The sequence below is a fragment of the Girardinichthys multiradiatus genome, chromosome 6 (assembly GCF_021462225.1).
Source record: "Girardinichthys multiradiatus isolate DD_20200921_A chromosome 6, DD_fGirMul_XY1, whole genome shotgun sequence".
In the NCBI taxonomy this organism is placed as follows: domain Eukaryota; kingdom Metazoa; phylum Chordata; class Actinopteri; order Cyprinodontiformes; family Goodeidae; genus Girardinichthys; species Girardinichthys multiradiatus.
Genome location: NC_061799.1, coordinates 5,393,213 through 5,420,933, shown reverse-complemented (window position 1 = coordinate 5,420,933; position 27,721 = coordinate 5,393,213). Strand labels below are relative to the sequence as shown.

General features: G+C 40.7%; 2 protein-coding genes and 1 long non-coding RNA gene across 6 annotated transcripts in view; 1 reads left to right on the top strand and 2 right to left on the bottom strand.

The window, feature by feature from the left end:
* LOC124870440 (glial cell line-derived neurotrophic factor) overlaps positions 1-5,732 on the bottom strand; it is a 45,192-nt gene extending 39,460 nt beyond the window's left edge. Inside the window, exons 1-2 of the mRNA XM_047369122.1 lie at positions 3,885-5,732; positions 3,243-3,513 (exon numbers count right to left, since the gene is read on the bottom strand). Of these exons, the coding sequence (XP_047225078.1) occupies positions 3,243-3,339 (97 nt within the window). The 5' untranslated portion in view covers positions 3,340-3,513; positions 3,885-5,732. The remainder of the gene's footprint in view (positions 1-3,242; positions 3,514-3,884) is intronic.
* LOC124870441 lies at positions 4,788-24,325 on the top strand. The gene is made up of 5 exons (XR_007038773.1): positions 4,788-4,920; positions 12,149-12,211; positions 12,303-12,850; positions 19,666-19,730; positions 19,804-24,325. It is a non-coding gene; the product is annotated as an uncharacterized LOC124870441 (long non-coding RNA).
* st3gal3b (ST3 beta-galactoside alpha-2,3-sialyltransferase 3b) overlaps positions 17,600-27,721 on the bottom strand; it is an 80,267-nt gene continuing 70,145 nt past the window's right edge. For all 4 annotated transcript variants that reach the window (XM_047369119.1, XM_047369120.1, XM_047369118.1 and 1 more), the window contains one exon: positions 17,600-19,524. In XM_047369119.1, the coding sequence (XP_047225075.1) occupies positions 19,435-19,524 (90 nt within the window). In that variant the 3' untranslated portion in view covers positions 17,600-19,434. The remainder of the gene's footprint in view (positions 19,525-27,721) is intronic.

Here is a 27,721-nt window from a genome sequence, read left to right as displayed (position 1 = left end):
TAAATCAGTAAAGCAACTCCAACTGCAGCTAAAGTACAATGTATTGATTATTACTGGTGTAACAATGTGATATATTTACTGTTTGTTTTGATTTGATACATAGAGATAAGCAAAAATATGAAATGAATTTAGGGCTAACAGTCGGGGCTGCCTTCCTAAGAAGTCAGCTACTTATCAAACCACTCTAAGCTTTCTAACTGTAGTTGTACAACTTTGATCACTGTAATAAAAGTGATGGGTGGCGCTCTTTTAGATTCCACGTCATGAGTGTCTGTTTTACACAACCAGAAATCCAAATCCGTTTTATTTATAAAGCAGAAAATAAACTATTTGTTTAACCAACATGCTGTGCAGTGTTAAAACAGGTCAAAGACACAACAAATTATAAAATATAATAAAATAATAATAATAATAAAAGCAGAATTAAAACATACTACATAGACAATCCTCGAGGACCAGTGTCCTTCAACCTTTAAATGCATTTCTGCTTCAACACACCTGAATCAAATAATTAGGTCCTTAGCAGGACTCTGGAGAACCTGACTGCATACTGAGGAGGTAATTCAGCCATTTGATTCAGTGTGTTGGATCAAGGACACATCTAAAGGTTGTAGGACACCGGCCCCTAAAGAACTAGAGTTTGACACCCCTGATTTAGAGTATGAATTAATTAAACAATTGCTTTTAAAAAGGAAGCCTTTGAAAAGGTGCTGATCTATTCAGTGGTTAAGCAACTCTGTCTGACTCTAATTAGCAGCACAGAGCAGCAGCTGAACAACAAAGAGTTAACCCCATAACAGCAAATAACAGTGCTGCTAACTCTGCTGCTAAAGCCACATGCCAGTTAAAACAAACCAGACCACACATCAGCAATGGGGTGGTAAAAGAACACGCTGGCCTGCTGTACCTGACCCTCTGCGGGGCCACTGACCTTGTGACCTCTGATTGGAGGAAGTAAAGGCTGTGGCGGCGTGACGAGGCAGTGTGAGATGCCTCAAGCTGAAGGTCTAAGGAAAACAACATCGTTTCACTGAAGGTTTGCATCTATTTCACAGATATTCAGCTGGAAATGTGTGACATACCTCAGATGATGCTAAAGCCCATACAGTACCCCGCAGAAGTATTCGGAGCTGTTGGTCTTTTTTGGCTCTTTACAGTTAAAAACTTCCAATTTATACTGATAGATCTGCAGAAAGTAGAACATAATTGTGAAGTGGACAGATAATGATACGTGTTTTTTAAAAACACAATCTGAGAAGTGTGACATGCATGTGTATTCAGCTCCCCTGAGTCACTACAGAATGTGCTTTTGTTTGCAGTTACAGCTACAGTATTTTGAGGTATGCCTCTAACATTTTTGTACATCTGGAGAGTGAAGCTTTTGCCAATTTCTTTTTGCAAAATGGCCCAGGCTCAGTCAGGTTGGGTGGAGAGCGTTTGTGAACATCAATCTTCCCCAGATGTTTTTGCAGCCTCTCACAGGTTTTCATTCAGAATGTCCTGAATTAAGCTCCATTCATCTTTCCATCAACTCTGAGCAGCTTCCCTGTTTTTGCTGAAGACAAGAACAATGGCATGATTCACCTTGGGGATGGTGTGTTCAGGGTGATGTTCAGTGTTAGTTTTGTAGGTCAAATACTGTTTTGCATGTAAGCCAAACATCTCAGTTTTGGTTTCATCTGACCAAAACGCATTCTTCCACATTTGCTGTGACCCCTACATGGCTTGCAGCAACCTTTAAATGGGACTTCTTTTGGCTGTCTATCAACAATAGCTTTCTTCTTGCCACTCTTCTATAATAGTTAGATTTTTTGGTGCACAACTAGTTGTCCTAGCAGCAGATCTTCCACCTGAGAATCTCTGTGTAATACTCTCGTGTCCTGCCCGGTCCGTTTAAATCAATGGCCACATCTTGGTAAGTTTGCAGTTGTGCCATCCTCTTTCTAATTCCAAAAGATGGATTGAACAGAGCTCTGAAAGATGTCCAAAGCTTGGGATATTGTTTTCTAACCTAGCCGTCCTTTTAACTCCTCCACAACTTTCTCCCTGACCTGTCTGCTGTGTTCCATGGTCTTCATGATGCAATTTGTTCACTAATGTTCTCTAAGAAACCTCTGAGGCCTTCAAAGAAAAGCTAATCTTATACTAAGATTAACTTACCCACAGGTGGATTCGGTTTACTACTGATAAGGTGATTTCACCAGATTTCATTCAGTGTTATGGGAGTAAAAGGGGCTGAAAACAATTGTCATACTATTCAGATTGTTATTAAAAAAAGCAATGTTTCCTTCCACTTCACAGTTGTGCACTGCTTTGTGTTGGTCTGTTCCCTAAAGTTTAGGTAAAATACATTAAAGTTCATGTTTGGAACATAACAAAATGTGAAACAGTTCAAATGATTGGAACACTTTTGAAATGCACTGTAGCTTCAAAAAATGCCACAGCTTTAAGATACAAAGAAGACAAGAGATCTGCCTCACTTTAACCCTTTACTGTGTTTGTGACAATGTGTATGAACATAACTGAATGAGTCAACAGGTCACTGAGTCAGGGAGCAAGTATGAAAGTTCATCTCTAAGTATGTGACTTAGTGAGACATCATCTAATTTCCTTTTCATCTCGGAACAGATAAATCTGGTCTTTTCTGGACAGAAAGTACCCCAAGCTGAGTCGGTGGGTGTAATAAAGACAACATGATCTAAACATCCTGAGGCAGCATCTCTGTCCCTGGTTAGATAAAGCCGGAGTCTTAAAAACATCCAATCTGCTGCTGATCCCACCTATGTGTGTATTAGCAACACTTTGATTCTTGGATTTGTAACCTACCACAGAAGACAGCCCTGCAGTCTTATTCTTGATCCCTCACACACACGTTGATTTATATTGTTCCACAATTCACACACCTCACACTCACACCTTGTAAACACATCTTACTATAACTCATGCATCTTACTATAACTCATGCAACTGTGCAAAAACTGCATTCTATTAACAGCCATGCTGCAAACTGACTGCAGGTCAGTGTGTCCCTGAATCACAAGCAGCTGGCAGGTGCGTGCAGGAAGCTTCCCAGCTTCAGCCAAAAAGCCACTGAAGTGAAAGGAAGTCAAACATCAAACAATCGGGTCAGTGTTTTCACAGATCTACATTCAACAATGCGCACACAAATGCCCACTTCGCACATTATAATGAGCTATATGATGTGGTCCCTACTTTAAATGACTCGTCAGGTGCTGCCTTACCAGCTGTCCCGTGGGAAATCCGCTCACGGTGCGCACCGGGAAGAGCAGGAAAACCGCCGCTAATGCCTGCGGCTCTCCGCGCGCTGCGGTGCGTCATGTTTTTCCAGCGTGGCGTCACGGCTCGCTACTGTCCACAGCAGAGTGTCTCATCTGAGGCAGAAGCAGGCTGGAAGAATCCATCGAAAAGCTGGCGAAGAGGCGCCTCCTCCTGCGCCTTTGTGCGTGGCCAAAATGCGGTTTTCCCCTCTTTGGCTTGTTGAGTTTCAGCACCCTGAGAGAAAAAAAGGGAGAGTGGATGGTGAAGGCAGAGATCACGTTTAAATGCTCGCTGTGTGGCGAACGGACCAATCGAGCAACTATTTTTATATCATCATACTATGGGAATCTCGCTGTCTGAAACGTTTCTTGTACATTTTTTCACTTTCTCTGAAATAACTGTTATGGTTTCAAACACTAATTGCATTACAGGCGGAAATAAATTCAGAAAGATGGGAATTTTGAAGTGTTATCCAGGGGGAGGAAAATAAACTCCAGCTTTTCAGAGTTTGTTTGCGGTGGCGTAAACAATCCGACTAAGGTGGAGGTGGTGGTGGGGGTAGGAGGACAGACACTCAAACAGTCAGAAGAGTAAAAAATGTTTACCCCCAATTTATTTGTTCCGCTCCGGTGACTCACGTCTCACCATCGTTTGATGAACTGAAGCCAGTTTTTCAGGCGAGGCTCCCTCTTTCTTTACCTCCAGCAACCTGTTCAGTCTTGTCTCTAACACAGCTTAAAGAGTAAATAACAACACGACGCTGTTAATGCTCTGCGTCTCTGTTTGGAGAAGAGTGGAGTTCGGATCGGCTTCTGAATGTCCGAGGAGGGAGTGCGCGTCCACAGAGCTGTTCCAGAACCACGCTGAAGTCCGGGCTTCTCCTCCTTTTTACGCATCAGGTGGCTCTGAGCTTGGAAGTTAAAGGATTGCGGTACTGGTCAAAATATCTTCCAAGATATGCCCATCACGCCTTTATGCAGCTCTTTCCCACATTTCCATGAATGCGCGCCTCTTCTTTAAATATGAGCGTTATTTGTTTAAAAAATGAAGTAAAAGTTCCTATTTGGACTGCGGAATCCACAGATTGTTCCGCGGTAGGCTACTGTCTTCCTCGGGAGTGCTGAACACAGCTACTTAAAGGAATGGATGAGATGCGTAAAAACAGCGCCCTTCGCCTGACAGAGACCTTCTGAAACCGGAGCGTGGTGGCGGCCTCACAAAGTGCTCTCAATTTTCGTCCTCCATGTCTCAGATGTCTTTTTGTTCCTGCTGCTGGGAGCGGGGAGGGAGGGGTGACTGTCACCCAGTCACATAGAGTTTCTGTGGAAGAATCTGCCGACAGACATCTGTCCTTTACCGTTTATACTCTCGGACCGGATAAATGTGAAGCGCTTCGCAGAGTTCCACTTGATGGCGCGCACTCACACACATATAAGATGAACCCTGGCCATGTTCCAGGGATCTAAAGCGTGTGTATGCATGGATGAGCTGAAACATCCAGACTGAAAGGTGGTCGTTGCTCCGTCAGTTGAAAACGTTTTGGATTTCTGGTTGACTGTTTTCTCAGCTGCCCATTTAGAGGAGGACATGGATCGCAGTCTTTGGATACTTAGTACACACTTCAGGAGAAGTCCGAAGAAGGTGCAGCATGCCAAACCTTTCTACAAATACATACAGAAAACGGTTGCATGCGCTTTTATTCAGTCATCCTTTTACTTTGATACCCCTAAATACATTTCTGTGCAACTATCTGCCTTGAGAAGTCACATATAGAGTAGTAAATAGAGTCAAACTGTGTGTAATTTAATCTCAACGTATATCCAGCTGCTCTATGAAGGCCTCAGAGGTTTCTTAGAGAACATTGGTGAACAAACGGCCTGTTATGTTTTTGAGTTTGTGTTCGGTTTACTTTCTCTGCACAGCCAGGTTCTTCTCTTGCTTTCTTTCTGTTCATTCAGGTTTATTAGATTCTTTCTGTTTAGTTTTGTTACTTCCTTGGAATCCGACATTAGATATGTTAGTTTATATTTCCTTATAGATCTAGTTCCTCCTTGTTCATGCTCTAGTTGCAGTCTCATTGTTTACTTATCAGCTCATTTAGATGTTTCTTTTTACTTCCCTGCACTCCTGCTAATCAGTGTTAATTAGTCACTCTCCCTCAATATTCCTCAGTCTCCCTTCCACCAGCTGCACCTGATTCTTTCTATGATTATCCTCCTCAGTTCATTGGTCCAAACTACACTTCCCAGATGAGACCACTGGTTCCTCCTGATACCTGTATGCTACCCTACTTGCTTCCTGGCTCCATGTCTGTTTCACTGTCTGGCTTGCCTGTGCAAGTTGTTCTTGTTTATTATAAGTAAAGGAAAGACTCTTCAACTCACCATGCTGTTTCAGAGCATTGATCTTCACATTGGTCTGATAAATACACAACACAATATGGCATCATTAAGACCAGGGAGCACAGCAGACAGGTCAGAGAGGAAGTTGAAGAGAAGTTTAAAGCATGTTAGGTTTAAAACAATTTCCCAAGCATTGAACATATCACAGAGCTCTGTTCAATCCATCCTCTGATGGGAAGAGGATGCAGAACTGCTAACCTACCAAGATATGGACGACCCAAACTGACAGGCCAGCTAAAGAGTGCATTAATCAGAGAAGAGGCCCATGGTAACTATAGAGGATCTGCAGAGATCCAAAACTTGGGTAGTAAAATCTATTTACAGCAAAAAATCTTAGCCCATTAGCCCAGCTTAGTTTCTAAAGAGTATTGACTCAGAGGGACTTATTACATTTGCAGGCCACACTTTTCAGATTATTTGTAAAAAAGATTTTTAAATCAAGCTTTATTGTGTTTCCACTCCACAATTATGTACTACTTTGTGTAAATCATAGAACCCATAAAAACATGACATATTTTTAAAGGCCAAACTACATTTGAAGATTGTTAAAAGTACCTTCCTGCAGTAGTTCTTCGAGAATAATGTATTATTTTAAAACCTCTGGGCTCTGGTTTATAAACCAGTGAAATACTTCTGCACCTTGGTACATAAGTGAAACCTTTAATGTGTGTATGCTGGACTGAATGCACCCATTTTTTTACCTCTGACCCCAACACCTGCTATCAAACCTTATGGATGGAGACAAGGAGTAGGCAAGTGTCAGAGGAAACCTTGTAGGCACCACAAACTGACTGCCTTTACAACTTGTCCTATGCTTTCCTGACTCTCTACTCCAACTACGCAACCACAGACGGACCACATGCTAGGGCCTTTAAGCTGAGGCACTCCCTGCTGGGCAAACACTGTGGCCCGCCGAGCACAAAGGCTGGGTAAACAGCTCCTTAGCCGCCTTCTCTGAGCCCACTCTCCATGCTGAGGCAGAGACAAATGCAGGGAGGTTCCCTGTTCTCTTCCACAGCACTAATAATAGTAGCAAGCAACAATGCAACAATGCACACAGCTAAGGTGGCTGACATGCAGGAATGTATCCTTAGATAATAAGGATGAGTGCAATAACAGCCTGCAAAGATTGTAAATTCTAGAACATTGGCAACACTTCAAGGTTAGTTTGTAAAAATTAAATGTATTATAAATCTAAATTAGAAGTCCCACTAATGTGACTGCTTAAAAATGCTCAAAGTTCTTTTCTATAAAGGACATTAAAACATTGAAAGTGCTCCTAATGAACTACTTACGCCAAAACAAATTCCTTGTATGTCCATAAACATACTTGGCAATAAAGCTTTTCTGATTCTGATTCTGATTCTACTTCAGAGAGCAGATGGCAGAATTACAACAGAGGAAGCACAAATGGAAGAAGTGTGTGAGCTGGTGAGAAGTGTGCCTACGTCATCCGACACTCGGAGTGGTGCTGATGAACTTGTTCAGGTCTTTGAAAGGGATTTGTAGCAGGACACTGTTTGTACACCCAGAATTAACCACATGCAAGCAAAACACACAACCATATACACAGAATTCAAACAGGTCGCCTCTCTGGCTGGCGACAGCAACATGACGGCTGTGGAGGAATTTTTAATTTCCTTTCAAAAATATAGAACTGGACTTATGAGAATAGCAGTTAACATTGGAACATAATTGTTGGACTTATTTTGTTTTCTGTGCATCTGATGACACTTCAGTCTTTCAGTCTGCATTCCAAAACATTCTCCCACCTTTTGGGATATGCATGGTGGTTTCCATGGATACAGGTTTTGGCCTCTGGGACAGTCTAATCCATCTTAATAGAGGTCAAGGAGGAATTGTGAAAAAGGTGTGGAGAGGGGGAATAGCTGTGCTCCTCCAGATGTGATGTGACAGAGGATTAAAGGGGCCTTACATGCATTCCCATTATACATTTATCCGTTTTTATCTGTGAGGGCCCAGGTCATTTCCTGTCCTCCTTTTCCAACCCAAAGGTGACTTGCTTTCTCTTTGGGCCTCTTCAAAGCTTCCAGTTAGTTTTCACTCTTTAAGTGGAAACTCCCCTCTATCCAGCACACTGCCCATTGCCCACACCAGGCAAATTCTGTGGGATCACATTTATATTAGTATTGACCTCCATAACATGCTTTAATGAGACGATAGCCTTCTCTTTTCTTTGATAACAGCTTCACCTCCTCTGGAAAGGCTTTTCACAACGATCACGACAGTGTTTATTGGAATTTTTGGCCATTCTTCAAGAAGCACATTTATGATGTTAGCCACTGATGTTGGACAAGAAGACCTGACTCACAGCTTCCTCTAATTCACTCTCAAGGACAAGTCAGGTTCCTCCACACCAAACTCACTCATCCATGTTTTTATGGTCTTTGTTTTGAGCACTGGGGCACAGTCATATTAGAATAGAAAGAGACCATCACCAAACTGTTCCCACTGAATCAGAAACATAGAATTATCAAAAAAGTCTTGGTGGGTTAAAGCATTGAGAGTTCATTCACCGGAACTAAGGGGCCAAGCCCATCTTCTGGAAACAGTCCCACATCATAAACCTCCCTCCACCTAACTTTATACACGACACAAAGCAGTCAAAGAAGTGTCTTTCTCCTTGCAACTGCAAAACCCCGACTTGTCCATTGGATTTCCAGACAGAGAGGCATGATTCATCATTCAATAAAACACGCCTCTACTGCAACAGAGCCCAGTGATGCTGTATTTTACACCACTGCAACCAGTGCTTTGGATTGCACTTTGTGAAATGTAAACCAGGGGAGTTTTTAGGGTCTTGAAACATTGGGGGCTTTAGCCCAGACCCAAAATATTTTAATTTTTCATAAGACAGCTGCCAAGTTTCTAAGTCCTTTAAAGTTAAAATAACATAGGACATGTTGTACCAGTTCTCTGTCTAGGCCGGGTTTTTATTGAATGTAAATTATTGTGAATTAAACAAAGAAGGCTTACAATAATTTTGTTTTACATTTTTTGTTAGAGCTGAATGAAGGAGAAACAGAGTTTATGATTGATTAAGAAACATTTTTCTGAGGCAGATAATGACAAACAACACATTTTCTTGTATTTAGAAAACAAAACCTAATCTAAATGTTTGCTGATAAAATGTGTTCTTAAACTCAGAGAAATTTACCATGAGCCAAACAAATGTGCTTCTTTTCTCTTCTATGTAAATTACGTTTTAAACGAACGTTACACTCTCATCCAAATGTTTCACTCCTTAGGCTCCATGGTCTTAATTTCTTACATTTCAAAAAAGGAAACTGTTGTAAAGTTGATTTATTTAAAACTTAGTTAAACGGTAAGATCCTAAAAGCACATTTATTTAATTTAATTATGCTGAGAGCTTTCAGGAACCTGTTCTGTTTTATCTTTTCAGCCCGTCATTCCACTTATGAAGAAATTTGGCCTGTCAAAAATAATAAATGAAACATTTACAACACTGTCTGTTGTTCTCCACAGAGCATGTGAGCCATGAGTTAAGTTCTAACTACTGAACACTTTCTGAGATAAATGGGTGTTAAGTTGTGGTGTTTGAAATGTAACACAGAGCCTCATCCTGGACCTTTCTTGGACTGTCATCTTTGGTTCTGTTATTAATGTTATTTTACAGTTAGTAATAACTGTACACATATGTATAGTTAACTAGTTAGTGATTAATTTCTATGATTTTTATTTCTCATGCTGCACCTTTAAACAACCCAGAGCTGTATGTTTAGAATCAGCACAGAAGATATGAAAAAGAAGCTGGAGGCTTACTTTTACACTTTCTACTATGTCTTACTGGTACCAGTAGATATTTTCCCAGTGTATTCAGCAACAATTTATTCTCTCTACATGTAGAACTGAACTGTAGGACTGGCTGAAGCAATGAGATGTAATGTTATGATCTGAAGAACCTTTTTAATGTGTTTAGTAACTTTTATTTTGACAGAACTACAGAACCAGGTATTTTTTACATCATGATTAATCCAGCTAAGCTCACAGAGTGTATTCCTACTGTTTTCTGTCACGGCCAGGACATTTAACTTCAGTCCCTCATCATGCCCCTGATGATGCTCATTAGAGTAAAAAACCGCGGCATCATGTCTTGCTGGGTGAACAAGTGATTAGCTTTAACTTACGATCAGGCCATTCTGAGTCAGCATTCAGGTTTTATCGCTAACTTAATCCTGAGTTATGCTGCTCTGCTTCCACCTGTTCCTGTGCGCAAACACGCAGCAGATTCAGATCTCCGGTTGGCTCCGCGGTTGCTCTGAAATAAGCTCTGTTCGAGCCCGGTTCGAGGCGCTCAGTGTAAATCTTTGGGTACTGATCGAGGAAGGACGACGGTTCTGGACTGAACAGCCGTCCTGAATTTCTCCAGTATGGACAGAGTGCCAGTCCGCCGGTGCCTGTGCGCGTATATGCGCTGTCGCGGTGCCGCCTGTGTGCGCAAATAACAATTTTTTGTGTTTTTTTCTATTAATTCATTGCCAGGCAGTGATTATATGGAGCAAAATAGAAACATGTAAGATTGTTTTTTAGATAACAATGTGAAATCCGGTGGCATTTTGTGGCTAAGTGCATCTTGTTAATACTTGTGAATTTTGTCGTTTAAGAGATCCGGGGCTATTCAGAAAACATGCTGGGCTTCAGCCAGGTTCTGAAGACGCGCCTGGTGTAAACCCATTCCATACAGCTCTCTAAGCACTGTTTTTGAGCTAATCTGAAGGCCACACGAATTTTAAAGGTGTGTAGCTAGTGACTCAGCAGAAAGTTGGTGAGATTTTATGTGGCATACTACTTTGTGCCTGAGTCTGTCCCAATCCCTTGCACTTAGTTATACCACCAGCAGTTTACTGTGGAATAAATACAGTAGTGAGTACGTTTTAATGTCTGGGCTCACTGTACAGATGACATCCTATCACAGTACCATTCTGGAATTCACTGAGCTCCTCACAGCAACTTATTCTTTCACAAATGTTTGTAGAAGTGGCCTTGGTGCTGGATTTTATACACTTGTGGCCGTGGAAGAGATTGGATCAAATGAATTTGATGATTCGACGGGTTGAACTAATACTTTGGGTAATAAAATTATAAAGGGCCGTAAGATGACATTTGTACTGAATTACCTCTACACAAATCATCTGAATTATACTGAAATGCAGGATTTTATGTGGGCCACTCTTTCTTTGATTCATTTAGATGAAACTTTGTAAACTCAAATCACACTGTCATGATCTTTTAGAGAGAAAAGGCTCTCTTGTGAACCTTCCAGACAATCATTACTTGTTCAGTCTTTCTTTAACTAAACTGTCATAAACATTACCAACTGAGGCTGTATAGTTGGAAATGTAGTTCTTTGTTTTATCCAGCCTAAATTCTAAAATCAGCCACTCTCCTATATGTTTTCCTCTCGTAAATAACCAGTTTGGAGATTACTTTATAACCTTCCCCAGATTGATGGACAGCGACTGTTGCTTCTCTATAGTCATTGCTGATGTCTTTCCTTCTTGGCTTTGTTTAAATATAGACCAGTGTGCTCCAGACCAACAAGGTGCTCATTCGTGTTGATGATCAGTCACTGAAGGACATTCAATTCGCAGCAGCCAATTGTCCAATTGTTACTCCACTTTTTCACACATATTTTTTTATCTTGGCTTTCTTTGTTTAATAATGTCCCTAATGACAATGTAAAGTCAGTTGTATGTTTTTGTACACTGCAGGTTACATTTAACTCACTCACAAACATACATGTACCTCTTTTTAGAACATTATAAGAATAATATGTCCTGACACAGATAAGAATGTTGGTTATTGTCATGATTTGTAAGTTTTTTGAGTTTTGTTTTGGACCTTGCTCATTGTCCAGGTCCAAATTGTCCAGATGGTGCTTTATTAATTATTTCATTGGGATTAGTTTCTTACTTATTTTTATTTTGTTTATGATGCATTTGAGTTCTGTTTTATCTGTAAGACATTTCCTTAGGTTAGATTGTGTCCTTGTATGTCTGGGTAGTTCCAGTCATGTTTTGATTTCACTCTCTGCCATTGCAACAGTTTTGTTATGTTTTATAAGTATGCCTAAGGTTAATAATGTGTGAGAACATAGTCAGTATTTAATACAACTGGCACACTAAATTGTTAAAATGTAATGTGGTTTTTCTTTTATTGAGCTTGTGTAAAATTGACCCCTTCACGTTATGGAAAGACCCTCTTGATACAAGAGAAAATGGCATCAATTAATCATTAATTGATCAATAAGATCAATCAACTTTAGATTAAGTCAACTGATAACTTGCATACCTAAATTAATATCTACATTGTTAAATGTAAATTTTTTAATAATTCTGTCAGCTTTCAAACTTACTTGTCAAGATTTGGCAGACAATGTACACTGTTTCCAAGTAATAAAAATTAACTTGATTTGTGTTCTCCAGGAACATGACTCACCTGTAGGTGTAGAGGAAGTAAACTGATCATCTCAGCTGATCCAGAAACAGGTAAACAGAGTAAAAAATAAATAATCAGAGGGGTCTGGTTATTCGAGTGTTTTCCTTTTCCAACTCTTTTTACAAAGAGTTTCAATTTCAGACCCAGAGGTCGTGGCCTCTCAGTTCCAGCCCTTGTGAGAGGAGGTGGGGCGGTGGAACCTGTCGCACAGAATAACAGGCTCGCCGGCTGAAGAGGTGCAGGCGTGCTCATACTCCCATCTACCAGACTAACAGGAACGACCGCCTCCAGCCGGCCGGCTGGGCCTGCCCAGCTGCCTGGGGGAGATCCCAGGTGGCAAATATTCTCCTGCTGCGGAGAGTGAGCATTCGATCCCACCCAACGGAGGTCAGGAAATCTGTCAAGTCAGTGTAGCCAGATCTCAGGGGTTGTGGTGAGCGGTGAGGCGTGACTTTGTTGGGGCCGAACATTTCTGGCACTCCATTAACGGCAGAATGGGATGGTCCAGACGCGCTTTAAAGGTCCTCTGTGTCCTGTCCTCTCACTTCAAAACAAGCATCGACTAACGGTCGCCTGCAGCTGTACAGCTTGCTTTCTCTCTTTCTCTCCTGCAGTATCTGGCTGGTTTATAATGATGCTGAAAGCCAGTGAAAGTTTCAAGGCTGCAGAATGATGTTCCCTCATTTATTGTGAGTAAAACAAGATGCACCTCAGCCTTGAGCAAAAACACAAAACAAAGGATTACAAAGAAAGGAGGAGGAAAGTTTGAAAGGAAAGAAACTAATCAGAGTGGCATGGAGTGGGGCCAGCAGGGGTATGGAAGAAGGTATTAAGGACCAGGTCCAGTCAGTGTAGAACAGAAAAATGTTTTATTTTTCTAGCAGTGCAGGTTTCATTAGGGGCAGAGCAGCAAAGGAAATCCCAGTCTATGAGCTGCTCCAACCCATCACTCCATCTTCACTGAGCTTCCTGCAGTTTGTCACCTCTGAAACACACTGACAGTTTATACCTGATACATGATTCACATGAGGCAGTCCAGCTTCAGGCCACAGTGGCTGCAAAGATGTAACAGACTCAGAACAATGACAGGGCAGAAAGGAACCAGAACACACAGAAGTTCAAAGTACATTCAGAAACCAGTATTTCTGCCCCATGAACTTTTCCTCTTACTGTCATAACCACAACCTTCATTGCAACCTTTTAGCATTTTCTGAGTTAGATATACACAAAGTAGTGGGCAATTGTGAAGAGGAAGGAAGATGATAAATGGATTTTCCGTTTTAATCAATAAAAATGTGGCATGCATTTTTATCCCAATGGGTTAAATGAGACAAAATAATTGAACCATTTGGCCTAGATGCAAAGGCATGCAACTATTTATAGGGGAAAACTAGCACTGCAATTCACCCTGAACACTCAATTCAGACATGGTGGTGGCATCCTCATGCTATGGGAAAGTGTTTCTTCAGCAGGGACAGAGAAGTTGATGTCGGACAACCGTGGAACAATACCTTTTAGATGCTGCAAAAGACTCGAGTCTGTATTGGAGGTTTCATCTCATGACCCTAAACATACAGGCCAGAGCTACAATGGAATAGTTTACATCACAATATATTCATGTGTTAAAATGGCACAAAGTTCAGACCCAAATCAAATTGATGTTCTGGGACAAGACTTGAAAGCTGAAAACCATGTTCCCATGTTTTTTCCATTTTACAAATATGCACTACTTAGGGGAAACCGGGACAGTTTCAACATATTGTACATGTCTCTGTTACTCAGAGATGGTCTGAATTAGACAAACCAAATTTTTATACAATAAACTTACATTTATCTGTTACTTGTCAAAACTATTTTAGGCTGATTAAAGAAAGTACATTTTTAACAATTTGCATCTGAATGCAAAGAGTCAGATGTTGCAACTGACCCTGGCCCGGGGACAGTTGCAACTTGTTACAATTATATTTCACTGTTAATAAAAGGATTATTATTATTATTATATACTGCATTCATTCTTTTACTAAAAATACGTTATATTAGTGTTATTTATCAACTTCGATCAGATGACAATTATATATTTGCCTAGATGTCAAAGATTCAGATTCTAATTGAGCATGTGCAGTATGAGCGTCTTTACTCCAGCTTGTTTCTCATTGGAGAAAAATGACATGTTGCAACCTCACTGTACCTGGTTTCCCCTACTGTTGGTCTATCATATCAACTCACGTTAGAATATACAGTATTAAAGCTTGTGGTTGAAACAAGACATCTGAAATAAAATAGCCCTAAAATTCCACTAAAGTACACTAAGGTTTTTGTTTGCAATGTGACAAAATGTGAGTTTCAAAGTGTATGAATAGTTTTGCAAGGAAGTGTATAGTAAGACACATTCACTCAGAGATCTCCGAACTTATTTATTGAATTGTTTAAAGCTGTTATACAAAACTGTATAACGGTGTACAAAGAAATAGTTTTAATCTGCCACTTTCCACTTAGGCTGAAATGTTGAAAACGAAGATTTATAAATATGAAAAAAAAAAACTAAAATCAAGCAAATACATTCCGCCTATTACAGACAGACTATGAGAGGTCCGGGTAGAGTGGAGGGTATGGGAAGAAACTTGTGCCATCAGAAACTGAATTTGAATTTCTCAGACTGAATCTGTATTTGTGTAATATGAAATTAAATGCATTGGAAATGAATTTCACTTAATTGAAACTGAATTTATTGATTTGAAACTGAATTAATTTGCATTGAAAATGTATTTTGTTGTTTTGAAAATTCAGTTTGCCTACTTTCACTTTCAGTTCGAAAATTTTCGAAACAGTTTTTTTGTGTCACACATCCGGGTCCTTGAGGATAGCCTTAGATTAATCAGAAACACAGATTCATCGATTTACGTTTCACATCAAGTTAAACTTCCTTTACGGCATTTTGAGCTGGAGCACCGCAGTACACACGAGCTAAGCGGATGTCCATCACCAAATCAAATGACCATCTATAAAAAGTCATGTAAACAAATGATGGTCAAACAGCAACACTTATGCTATAGAAGCAAATCATTACCATATTTCAAATGAAGAAGTATTTCCAGAAATGCTTTTTAATTTTAAGATTGTGGCTACATTGTTTGACTCATAAATGAAATTAGTTATCAATAATCCTATTTGCATTTTAATTTTCTTTTTCAAGACTGCTCATTCTTTCACTTAATTAAATTGAAAAAGAAATTTGAGATTTATTTTTCAAAATGTACCCCAGCAAATAGATACCAAAATTCAATTTGAAATTTAAAAATGAAAAAGCATTTCCAGAAATGCTTTTTCATTTTAAGAATGTGGCTGCAATATTTGACCCATAAATAAAATTAGTAATCAATCATCCTATTTGCATTTTCTTCTTCATGACTGCACATTTTATGCCATAATCAAAAAGAAAACAAAGCAGACATTGCTTTTTCGTTGTCGTGGTCTGCCCGCAAAGTACTGCCCAAAACTCGAAAACGAAAAAGCATTCCGAGCAGCGGGCGCAGCAGAGTGACGTCAGCAGCTGCTCTTCCTCAGCTCCCTGCTGACCGAGCTACCCATCTTGTTCGGTAGGGGGCGCTGTGCACGTCTGCATTGCATTACATTGCAAACGTGCCGAGAAATTGATTGAATTGCAGCAGGACCGAGCTTAATTTGTGGCAGTGGCAGGCAGAACTGGTAGTTCCGGTGGCAGGCTGTGGCATCCTCGTGGCAGCCTTATGGCCTGGGACATCCAGCGTGTTTTTAAGCATTTATTTCTAATTTTCTGTGAGTGACAATTCAGAATAGCCGCTCATGCTCTATAATAAACCGGCTGTTTGTGCAATAAATCTTCGTCATCCTTTCAACACGTCACACATACACATAGTGCTATTTATTTTCCATGTCAAGTAAATACAATGACCTTATGTTATGGGACTAAAGCTGTTTATTAAATAATAATAAATAATGAAATCATTATGTAAAGGTAACAGGCTATAACAACAATGACATCCCGTTTGCCGATAATCAGCATTGGCATCACTTCCGGTGGCAGCTCCACAGACACTATTAACAATAATGACAACCCATTTGCCAATAATCAGCATCAGCTTCCACAAAAACAGCGGCAACGGCATTGGCAAGCTTTTACAGCCGGTCTAGCACCTTCTGGCATCCTTGCGGAATCCCCTGCCACCCTGCGGCAGTTCCGGTGGCAGCACATTCTTAAAATGATAAAGCATTTCTGAAAATGCTTTTTCATTTGAAATATGGTAACGATTTGCTTCCATATTATGCTACCTATAGCTATTAGCTAAACATGCCAGATCAGCATGGTGCGGCCGGTGTTATGTCGGTCTGCGTTTCCCGCCTTTACCTCAGCGTAACTTATGTTGCCTAGCAACAGTGATAGCGTGAAGCACATAGCTGTGAAGCCCAACAAATGGAGCCCTAATGGCTTATTTTCTTGTTTTATAATCTTGTTCATTATTCAGCCATTTAAATTGTTAAAGTTTTGTGTTCATATATAAAAAAATATATATAAATCTATTTGTAAGAATGTAACAATTTAAACACTAACATATTAACTTTAGGAACAACGTTTAAATCCGTTTATTTGTAGAGCATAAAACTAAAAGAACCAAACATCAACATTAGATATCATCTGACTGAATTATATCTGTGTTTAACTTCCATCCATTGGGGAAACCCAGCAGGAGCTTTAAAACAACGTGCCAGGAGTTAGCTGCTTTCTCGGGGTTCATCGCACCTCAAACCCCCGGTCAGCTGTGAGCCCGGTGTCAGGGCAGACGTCTCCGAACACGACGGAGCACGTATGGAATTAAGCGAAATCTTGATAAATCGAGCAGATATTTCAGGTTTACACAGCTACATTCTAGTCTAAAAACAAGTTAATTTTGTTTCACAGAAAGCGCAATATATCCAACGTTGTTCACAGCTTTTCTCTCTCCTCCAGGCTTTGCTACTTCCGTTAGCACAATCTACTTTGACCCGCAATGAATCATGGGATAGGGTGGCCCACGAAGGATACACCGGACCCATCCTTCATATCTGGGGACAAGGACGCATTTGTCGGCCCTATTTGGAGGAGCCTGCGAAGCTGTAGACTTCATTGCCTCACAATGACGTAATCGGCCAACAAATGCGTCCTTCAAAAAATGCAGCCCCTCAATTTGGACACAGCAATAGTGAATGACATCCGTGAATCGGTGAATCTGTGTTTGATTAATCTGTGGCTTCAAGGACCCGGATGTGTGACACAAAAAACTGAATTTTAGAACTAAAATTGAATTTTAGAACTGAGTGTAAAAGTAGTGAAACTGAATTTTCAATTCAACAAAATACATTTTCAGAGCAAATTAATTCAGTTTCAAACCATTAAATTCAGTTTCAATTAAGTTAATTTCTTCCCAAAGCAATGCATTTAATTTCAAATTACACAAATACATATTCAGTTTGAGAAATTCAAATTCAGTTTCTGATGGCACTAGTTCCTTCCCATAGGAGGGGGGGACCACAAGATCCTTGTGCCAAAAACTCAAAAGTGAGCTGTTCCTTTACCTTGGTTCTAAAAACAGTCCAACCCAGGCCCTGAAACCTGGTGGGACAGAACGTACATGCTGCTGAATGAAACTGAACTAAATAATCATCTGCAGCATCAAGAGTTCACGGATTGATTGATTCAGAGACAATCTGAAATTATGTGCATGTATACAATGTACAAACACTTGCTGAAACCTGAAATAAACACCGTGTTAAAGCAGTCATGACATTCTATGTAAGCATTCATACAAACAAAACATTTTAGACATTCAATGAAAAAAAAGGTTTGTGTAACAATGACTTTCCTTTTAAATACTGAGAAATAGAGCAGAACCTCCACCTACAAAATGCACAAATCATATCGGAACAGAGTCACTTGAACATTTCTAAGCCCCAATGAATTCCATCTATTTAGTTTTTACTGCAGCAAAACCTCAGACAGACACGGTCTTTAACAGAATCTATGATTTTACTGTTAAGTAAACAGAAAGACTGCAGCAGTAGGGGTGTTGAAGGGGGGTCCATCATGCAGCGTCTGTTATCTGTGAGCAGGACAGAGCCTGGTTCTGATCTGGATGTAAAAGCTCACTGCTGATGTAATGATGAAGATATGAACACAATCATGACAAAGGTGCAGCAAGTGAACTCTACAGAGATGGTTACAGTTTTTGTTTTAAGCAAATATCTAACTTGGTGCTTAGTTGTAGCTCTTCAGTATCAATCTCAGACTTTAAAAGTGTCCAATCTTCCAGATATGTGGCCAAAGGTCCTGCTTAGTTCGAGAGGAAGGTAGATCTATAGGCTGAATGTTCAGGAGGAGTGACCGCAGAGCCATGACAAACAATTATTCAAAACAATGAGGAAACCTCTTTTAAACCTGAACTGAAACATGAAGGGACTTTCAATAAGAACAATTTAAAACACAGCTATTCTCTCACCGTGCTTCTGAACACAAACACCAGAGGTTTCGACAGCGAGAAATGCTCCATTCCCAAACGGTTTCCTTTGAATAATCTTCCACAGATCTTTCGTGGTGCTCCATTCAAACCACTTTTTGCAGCAAATGGTGTGATGTCAGTTGTCTTGGCAGGAGTTACAATAGGACACAGACAGAAAAGGACATGGATAAATGGATATAATGAGGCAGGGGATGCGATCATGGAGCTACTGCTGCTTGGTAAAAAGCACAGTACAAATCTTTGATATTTACAGAGTAAAGAGAATACATTCAGACAAAACAGGAGAGGAGAACCTCTCCTCTGCAGGAGGTACATTTGGCACTGCTAATACTTGACCCATGCCCCCATACATTGTGTTCAGTCCCACTTCATCCCTTCAGAAGTCCCCTCAACAGGTTAACCAGAAATACTGCAGGTCTGTGACGTTTTAGCCGCTGTTTCCATTCCTCTTCATTTGTGTGATACTTTGCAGTATGTCTGAAGTAATGGGCCAATCACAGCAATACTGCAACAGGTGCCGGTCAGATCCAATCCTCCTGTAGCATGTTCTGCCCCTGCTTTGAGGTGGTTCTGAAGGCACGTGAGGGCATTTTTCAACATAACTTCCATGATAGGAAACCCTCATCAGCAAGCAGGCCTGGCTGCATGGTTGTTAGCTCCACATGTCAATCCATTTCCCAGCGTTCAGTTCAGTCCAGTATTCATTTGGAAATGGCAGAGGGAGGCTGTGGGTGGGTGTAAACTCAGATACCTTTGGTGAGATCTGTGATAACGTTGGCCTTTACCAGCTTGCGGAGGAATTCCTTCTCCTTGGATATGTTGTGTGTCCAAGACTGAAGAGAAAAGAAGTCAGAAAAGAACAGATTTAGTTCAATAAATCATCACAAATAAAGCAGGAAGGTAACCATAAGAATGTATTTAACATTTTACCAAAGCTCTGTACATCCATTAATCTACAATTCTCTCTGGTTTAGAATGGCATTTCCATATCCCCACAACCTGTACATGTCGGCGTTTCAATGCAAACATGTTATGTTAGGTGAGTTTTTCCTTTCCTGTTGTACTGTTGAGCTCAGCAATGTTGAGCCAGTGGTTCCTCTGCTGTGTTTTAGGATGGAAACATGAAGGAGCAGCAAGGCAACAAGCAGAGGATGAAACATCAGGCGGGAAGCAGGAGAGGATAAACAAGACTCTGTTGGGCTGACTCTCTCTGAGTCAAACCTCTAACCCACACCAAGAATGTTGGGAACAAAATGACTCAGACTGCAGGAAGCCATTTCAGGAATTCAGTAGTTTTCTTGTGGACATTTTAACACCCGTCCAACATCAGTTCATGACCTCACAAATGTGTTTTAGAAGAATGATCAAATATTTCCATGAATACGCTCCTAAACCCTTTGGACAGCCTTCCCAGAAGACCTGAAGCTGTTACAGCTGCAAAGAGTTGACCAACATCATATTGAACCCTATGGATTAAGAATGGGATGTCACTTAAGTTCATAAGCGAGTCCAGGAAGGTGAGCGAATACTTTTTGCAAAATGGTGTATTAAAGGAACCATGCATTTAGGCTCTCTATGTCCATAATATACACTAGTGATCAAATATTTTAGATACACTTTCTCACTTAATGGGTCTCTTTTTATTTTCATGACTATTTAAATTATAGATTCTCACCAAGGCAACAAAACTGTGAACGAACACACATGGAATTATAAAGCAGGGTTCTTGCCACTGCAAGTTGTCAAAGTTGTTCCCCGTAACAGGGTGAGAACCCTGTGTAGTAAACAAATGGTAAAATAACTCTAAACATTTTTATATTTTAGATTCTTCCAAATAGCCACCCTTTGCTCTGATTACTGCTTTGCTCTCTTGGCGTTCTCTCCATGAGCTTCATGAGGTGGTCACCTGAAAGAACTTCCCAGAGTTTCAATGAGAGATGGCCAAAAGTTAATATTTCAGTCATCACAGCAAAGGGTAGCTACGTTACTCATGTTTTCCTAATATTGTGCAGCACTAGTTAAATCATTGAGGTCTGCTCATTTCGGGTGAGTAACTCCTTTAGTCAAACCAATTTTAATGTTATGTTCTGAGGCAAAAATAAACAATCGTTCCCTTGTGGGACCCTTGTGTTTGGAAGAAACGAGGCATGTTGCTGTGTTTTTTAATGAAATGTCTGAATTATACAAACGTTCTCTGACTTGGAAGTGATTATAATTCAGTTTCACAGTGTAAATGCTGTGAAAAGGTGGCAAGATGGCTGGATTTTTCACAGCTTTTTAAACTTCTCTAAAGTTCATATTTTCTTTTAATTAAAGTAAGCCATAAAAGATTAGAAAATGTGGGAATCTGTTTTGAAGGTAGAGGAATACTTCAGATGTTTGCAAACCCCCACAAACAATGGGTAATGTTTGGATTGTTACTTTCTTAAGCATCTTTTTCATGGTCGGTTCCATGAGATCAACAGATTTACTTGACAATCTGATTAAATGCATTGTGTCTAATAAACAGTGAGCTAAAGTATCTTGATAATGGGCACTGCTGAGGTGTGCACTGAACAAATACAGTGTTTTAAACCAGTACAGATGCAAAATGTCAAATTGCCGATTTCCACATTACGCTGAGAAACCTTTGAAAGCAGCATCAAAACAAGTTAGACCAGAGTTTGCTGACTCCCCACCATCCATAAAGTCTACTGTTTGGAAACACAAAAATCATCAGTGTCAAATACAGTGACAATGCAGAAAGATTAGTGAACCAAACCAAAGCTTGATGTCAGCAAAGTTTAAATTCAAATCCACCTGCCTATAGAGCTTAATTCCAAATGCCATAGAGGTCTTTACAGCAGGAGACATGTGATCATACTCTTGTCAAAACCATTTGCACTGCGTGTGGAGGAGTCTATCCGTTATGAGGGCATTTCCCTGCAGGCTTTGCTGCTTGCATGTTAACTGCACAGGACACCTTTTGAAATGCTATAACATAATTAAAATTCTGAAGTAATTTACACATTTAAATGTGCCCCAACTGCCAAATACAGTAAAAAAAAATATACATGTTTGTTTCTCTTTATTTTAATGTACTGAAAACATATCGAACTGTGACTTTAAAGCCACCATTTCATCACTTAATACAAATCTAGTACAGACATAACCCAAAGGACCTGCAGCTGTAAACACAGCAAAACATGGTTCTCTTGAACACAAACACAAAGTTTAAAAAAAAAAAAAAACTTTTTAAACCTGCATGATTTTTTTGGTCCATTAGTTGGTCTAGTTGGTCTATTAGCTCCTCAGTTTCAGTTTGTTCAACAGGCACCACAAACTGTGTTCCACCTTCACCTTCGCTGATTTGGTGTACACTGAAATGCAGTCATATGCAATAAATTTGAATATCATTAAAAATTCATTAATTTCAGTAACTGAATTCTCTAAGTGAAACACATTATGTAGATTAATTCCATGCAGACTGATGTTTTCAAGCCTTTACTTCTGTTAATGATGATGATTTTCTGCATGCAGCTAAAAAAAAACCACAATATTTAAGATGCAAATATTACAGACCAATAAAAAATAAAATTTTGGTACAGAAACATAGGCTTAATGAAGAATATGTTTAATACCTGCATAATAACTTTTATTTTCAAAGGGTGCTCTTAATCTGACAAACGAGCCTCGTCTGAACCCATATTCTAATTTATTGAATATGACTGTACATTTTCAGATGATCTCACCATTGTCTTCATCATTAAAGATTAGGCCCTTCCTATTACGAAATAAGAGGCAGATTAGTCAACTTTGACCAAACATTCTGGTCTCAGATATGTTTAAGAGCTGTTAAAATGACTACTAAGCCCAGTTAACAATTAATACAATAAACAGTCCTTCATACAATACACAACACAATACACTACAACAGATGTTCAGGATGAGTTTTGCACTGTCTAATACTTGCTTACAGTGCACAGACAACATACAGTGGGAAGAATGAGTATTAGATACATTGCCAATTTTGCAAGTTTTCCCACTTGCAAAGCACGTAGAAGTCTTTAATTTTTATCATAAAAACTCTTCAACTGTGAGAACAGGAGGGGGTACAGGAAGGCTTCTTAAAGGAGAACTAACAGGCCTGTGAGAGCTGGAATTCTTGTTGGTTTCTGATCAAACACTTATGTCATTCAATAAAATGCAAATAATTTCTTTAAAAAGAAAATCACACAATGTGTTTTTGTTTTAGAAAGTATGGAAAGACTTATCAAAGTGTCTGAGATGTAATATTTCACCTTCCCCCTCTGTTTGCTTGTTGGGCAACTTAGATGATGTCACCATAAAGAAAAATTCAGTTCACATGGTTCTAACCAGTATAAAAACCTTTTGTTGGACTACATAAGTCTGAAGCTTTTGCCTCCACCTCGGATCAATCACTCTGAGCTCCTTTAATTGGCACCGTCACCTAGTGGGGGTGGGGGACCTTTGGTTTCATCCTGTGGGGCGTTGTTGCGGACTGGGTTTGGGGCATCTGAGGTGTCCCTGGGTTGGGATCACTTGGGGTCTGGCGCCAGAGGTCATTGCCCACACTGGGGTGGAGGTTTCGAGGCTCTCGGGGGTGACATCTGGTCGCTGCATGCAATGATTTTGGGGGGCCTGTGCCGTCGGACATTGGTTACTAGCCTGGTGGCCATGCTGCTCCTGGATAGGTCTGGGGTGGGCTCAGGGTTCCTGGGGCGTGTCCCCCTGGGTTGGGGTCCTAGGACTGTCGCCCCCAGGCTCGAGTCCTGGCTGGGTCTGGGGGGCTTCGGTCCTGGCGGGTATGTCGTTGGGGTTTTGGGCTTGTTCATGTGCTGGTGGCCGCCCTGACCTGGGGGCCTTCGAGGCATTGGTGGGCTTAGGGGCCTCCTAAACTGGCGGAGAGGTACCATATCATTGTAGGTGCACTCGCCTTCAAGGAGGGCATTCTGCTGGTGGGGCAAAGGCTCTGTGGGAGGGGGGTGTGATGCAAAGTCAACCTGGGTGTCTAATGTCTTTTGTGTTCTGGGAGTTGTTAAAATTCTTGGGGTGGCTGGCCTTGGGTGGGGATAGGCATCATTTGCATCTTGGCAGTCCGGTTCAGAGTCTGGTTCCTTGTCTTGGTTCCGGTTCCTGACGGTTCTCGGTTCAGATTCTGTCTGAAGGAGGGGTCAGAGGGTTCTGCATGGTTTGGGCGGACGGGCTGGCTGGGGTTGTTCTCAGGGTGGAGTGGTCTCGGCTTCTTGGTGAGTTTTGGTTTTGGCTCTGTGGACTCTCTGCCTTTTGTGGGCTTTGGTGTTCCATCTGCCTGCTCCGTCACACTACCACTCATGTAGGGATTTGGAGTGTGGGTGCTTCATTGGAGTACCTCAAGGGTTTTCCATCTCCACGGTCCCATGGCAGCCTGAGCCCCAATTTTAATGTCCCATGGCAGCCTGAGCCCTACATTTGACATGCACATATAGGGCCCATGCTCTCGGGGGGCCTGTAGATGTCTGTGACTCAGATCTCCTCCGTTTCTGTCTCGGGTCCACGGGGGCAGGTCCATGGATCTGCTGCAGTTCAAACCGTACATCAGAATGGGGAAGAAAGGTCATTTAAGTGACTTTGAACATGGCATGGTTGTTGGTGCCAGACAGGCTGGTCTGAGTATTTCAGAAACTGCTGAATTTTACTACTGAAATTTTCATGCACTACCATCTCTAGGGTTTACAGAGAATGGTCCGAAAAAAGAGAAAATATCAAGTGAGCGGCAGTTCTGTGGGCGCAAATGCCTTGTTGATGTCAGAGGTCAGAGGAGAATGGCAAGACTGGTTCAAGCTAATACAAAGGCAACAGTAACTCAAATAACCACTCCTTACAACCAAGGTATGCAGAAGAACATCTCTGAACGCACAACATTTCAAACCTTGAGGCAGATGGGCTACAGCAGCAGAAGACCACACCGGGTGCCACTCCTGTCAGCTAAGAACAGGAAACTGAGGCTACAATTCGCACAGGCTCACCAAAATTGGACAATAGAAGATTGGAAAAACGATGCCTGGTCCGATGAGTCTCGATTTTTGCTGCGACATTCGGATGGTGGGGTCAGAATTTGGCATCAACAACACGAAAGCATGGATCCATCCTGTCTTGTATCAACGGTTCAGGCTGGTGGTGGTGGTGTAATGGTGTGGAGGATATTTTCTTGGCACACTTTGGGCACCTTAGTACCAATTGAGCATAGTGTCAACGCCACAGCCTACCTGAGTATTGTTGCTGACCATGTCCATCACTTTATGACCACAGTGTACCCATCTTCTGATGGTTAATTCCAGCAGGATAACGAGTCATGTCATAAAACACGAATCATCTCAGACTGGTTTCTTGAACATGACAATGAGTTCACTGGACTCAACTGGCCTCCACAGTCAACAGATCTCAATCCAATAGAGCACCTTTGGGATGTGGTAGAACGGGAGATTCGCATCATGGATGTCCAGCCGACAAATCTGCAGCATCTGTGTGATGCCATCATGTCAATATGGACCAAACCCTCTGAGGAATGTTTCCTGTACCTTGTTGAATCTATGCCACGAAGGACTAAGGCAGTTCTGAAGGCAAACGGGGGTCCAACCCAGTACTACCAAGGTGTACCTAATAAAGTGGCCGGTGAGTGTATATAGAGCTGTAATTACAAATAAATACATCTTGCATTCATTAGTACTGTGCACTTTTCGGTAACATTGCTGTTTTTATATATGTTTCTGCAGGTGTAGAAACAGTCTTCTATTATCTTGTATACTCTTCATCCTTCTTTCTCAATTTTTCCTTTTTCCCAAAGCTCTTTCTTACGTCTTTTTTGTGTTCTTTCCGTTTCTGTCTCAGTGTCCTTTGCAATTAAAATGATCCCAAAGCGGTTTCTAATAAAAGTTTTAAAATATATTTAAGCAGAGCATTATAGCGTTAGCTGTAATGCTCCACTTGAAAAAGTAAATCTGTTGGGCTTCATCTTGGCATTCAGACAACAATTCTGAGTGCTACTGAGCCAGACAGGACATGTTAATAATAATAATAATAAAAGTAAGCTTGAAGACCTAATAGAAGCATTTCTTTTATTTTTACACTACACTCCAGAGACAAAATGATTCTGCTTTGTATTAGGATACTACATCTTCATTTGAGTATATATTTTGTTTCTAATTTCAAAAAACAAAATAGCAAAATTACATTCTAATACGCTACAAAGGGCTTTGTTTTGAGGTGAAATGCCTAAAAAGCAAAGAGGACTGAAAGGACTGAAATTCAGGCTTTGTCAACCATACAACATTGAAGCTGATGACAACAAGACTGATCTTATCACCTTTCACACTGATACACATCATTTGTTTTGAAACAGCTGGATGAACTGGAAAGTGACTCACTTTGTATCAACTACAGAGTGATTTCAAAAGCTTGAGGATCAGATAGTGTCATGTACTTCACATGTGGCCTATCTGGTACTGCAGAGTCAGATCTAAGGCATCTAACATTTGATGCAGTTAGTGGGATCCCAATATTTCTATAAGAGATATTACCCTTCATCACAAACAGCTCCATTTTAGGCAGATGGTTTCACAGCTGTGTGGTTCCTGAGGAGCAAATAGTTACCCCTACTGCCTGGCTGCACTTTGGTTTTCCCTTCCAAAGAAGAGCACTCCTATTATTTACCCTCCTGTGGCAGATGATGACAGTGTTGATGAAGACGACAATAATAAATGCTAAAGGTTCACGAGGAGTTTAGACAAAGGTTATCATCATACTGAGCTCATGGTTTACACTCATCAGCACATGGGTGACATCTCTGATTCCCCTGCACCTCAGAGTAAACACAGAGAGAAAGACTGTCGTTTGATCACTCTGAACACAATCAGTCAAAGTGTTAGAAAGGCTGCTAAAAGATCCCCAGTGATTCAGTTAGGCCAACAATTCAGTCTGTTGATCTTTTCTTTTTTTTTGAAAAGTGATATCAATTTTGACACCATGTCATTTATTAAGTCATTCCTTTATTCTTGTTAGTTTTGCCTGAATGTCTGGGGTATAGTAACACAAAGCAACAACAATATCAGTCAGTCAGACATTTTCTACCGCATATTCCATAGTGGGTCGCGGGGGAGCTGGTGCCTATCTCCAGCAGTCTATGGGCGAGAGGCAGGGTACAGCCTGTACAGATCGCCAGTCCATCGCCGGGCAACACACACACAACCATGCACACACTCATTCATACACCTAAGGGCAATTTAGAGTGACCAATTAACCTAACAGGCATGTCTTTGGACTGTGGGAGGAAGCCGGAGTACCCGGTGAGAACCCACACATGCACGGGGAGAACATGCAAACTCCATGCAGAAAGACCCCTGGCCGGGAATTGAACCTAGGACCTTCTTGCTGCAAGGCAACAGTGCTACCAACTGCGCCACCATGCAGCCGCAACAATATCCAACAGGAAAATTACTCTTACCAATATCAGATAACAGCATATTAGGATTTTTCCAACATTCCCTCTGATGCTCATATTTAACATAACTAACTCTCATCTCTGAAAAACTACCCTTTATCAGGGTAGTTTTCAGAGATGAAACCTGTGGTTCAGGTGATCTGTGGTTCACCTGAACCACAGATCCAGATGATCAAAGCTTTTTGACACAAAATATATATATATTTTTTTTACTGTGCGTATGTGGTATTGTTGGTATAGTCTAGTTTCATTCCGACTATTTTTAGACATTTAATTTATTACACAGAATTTTTATCCCGTGCAATTATGTAGACTACTGGTCAAAAGTTTTAGATACGATTACTTGCTTTATGGATCTCTTTATTTTCACAACTATTTAAATTGTAGATTCTCACCAAAGGCAACAAAACTATGAATGAACAGACATGGAATTATGTAATAAAAAGTGTGAAATAACTTTAAGCATTTTTATATTTTAGATTCTTCAGAATAGCCACACTTTGCTTTGATGACTGATTTGCTCTCTTAGCGTTCTCTCCATGAGCTTCATG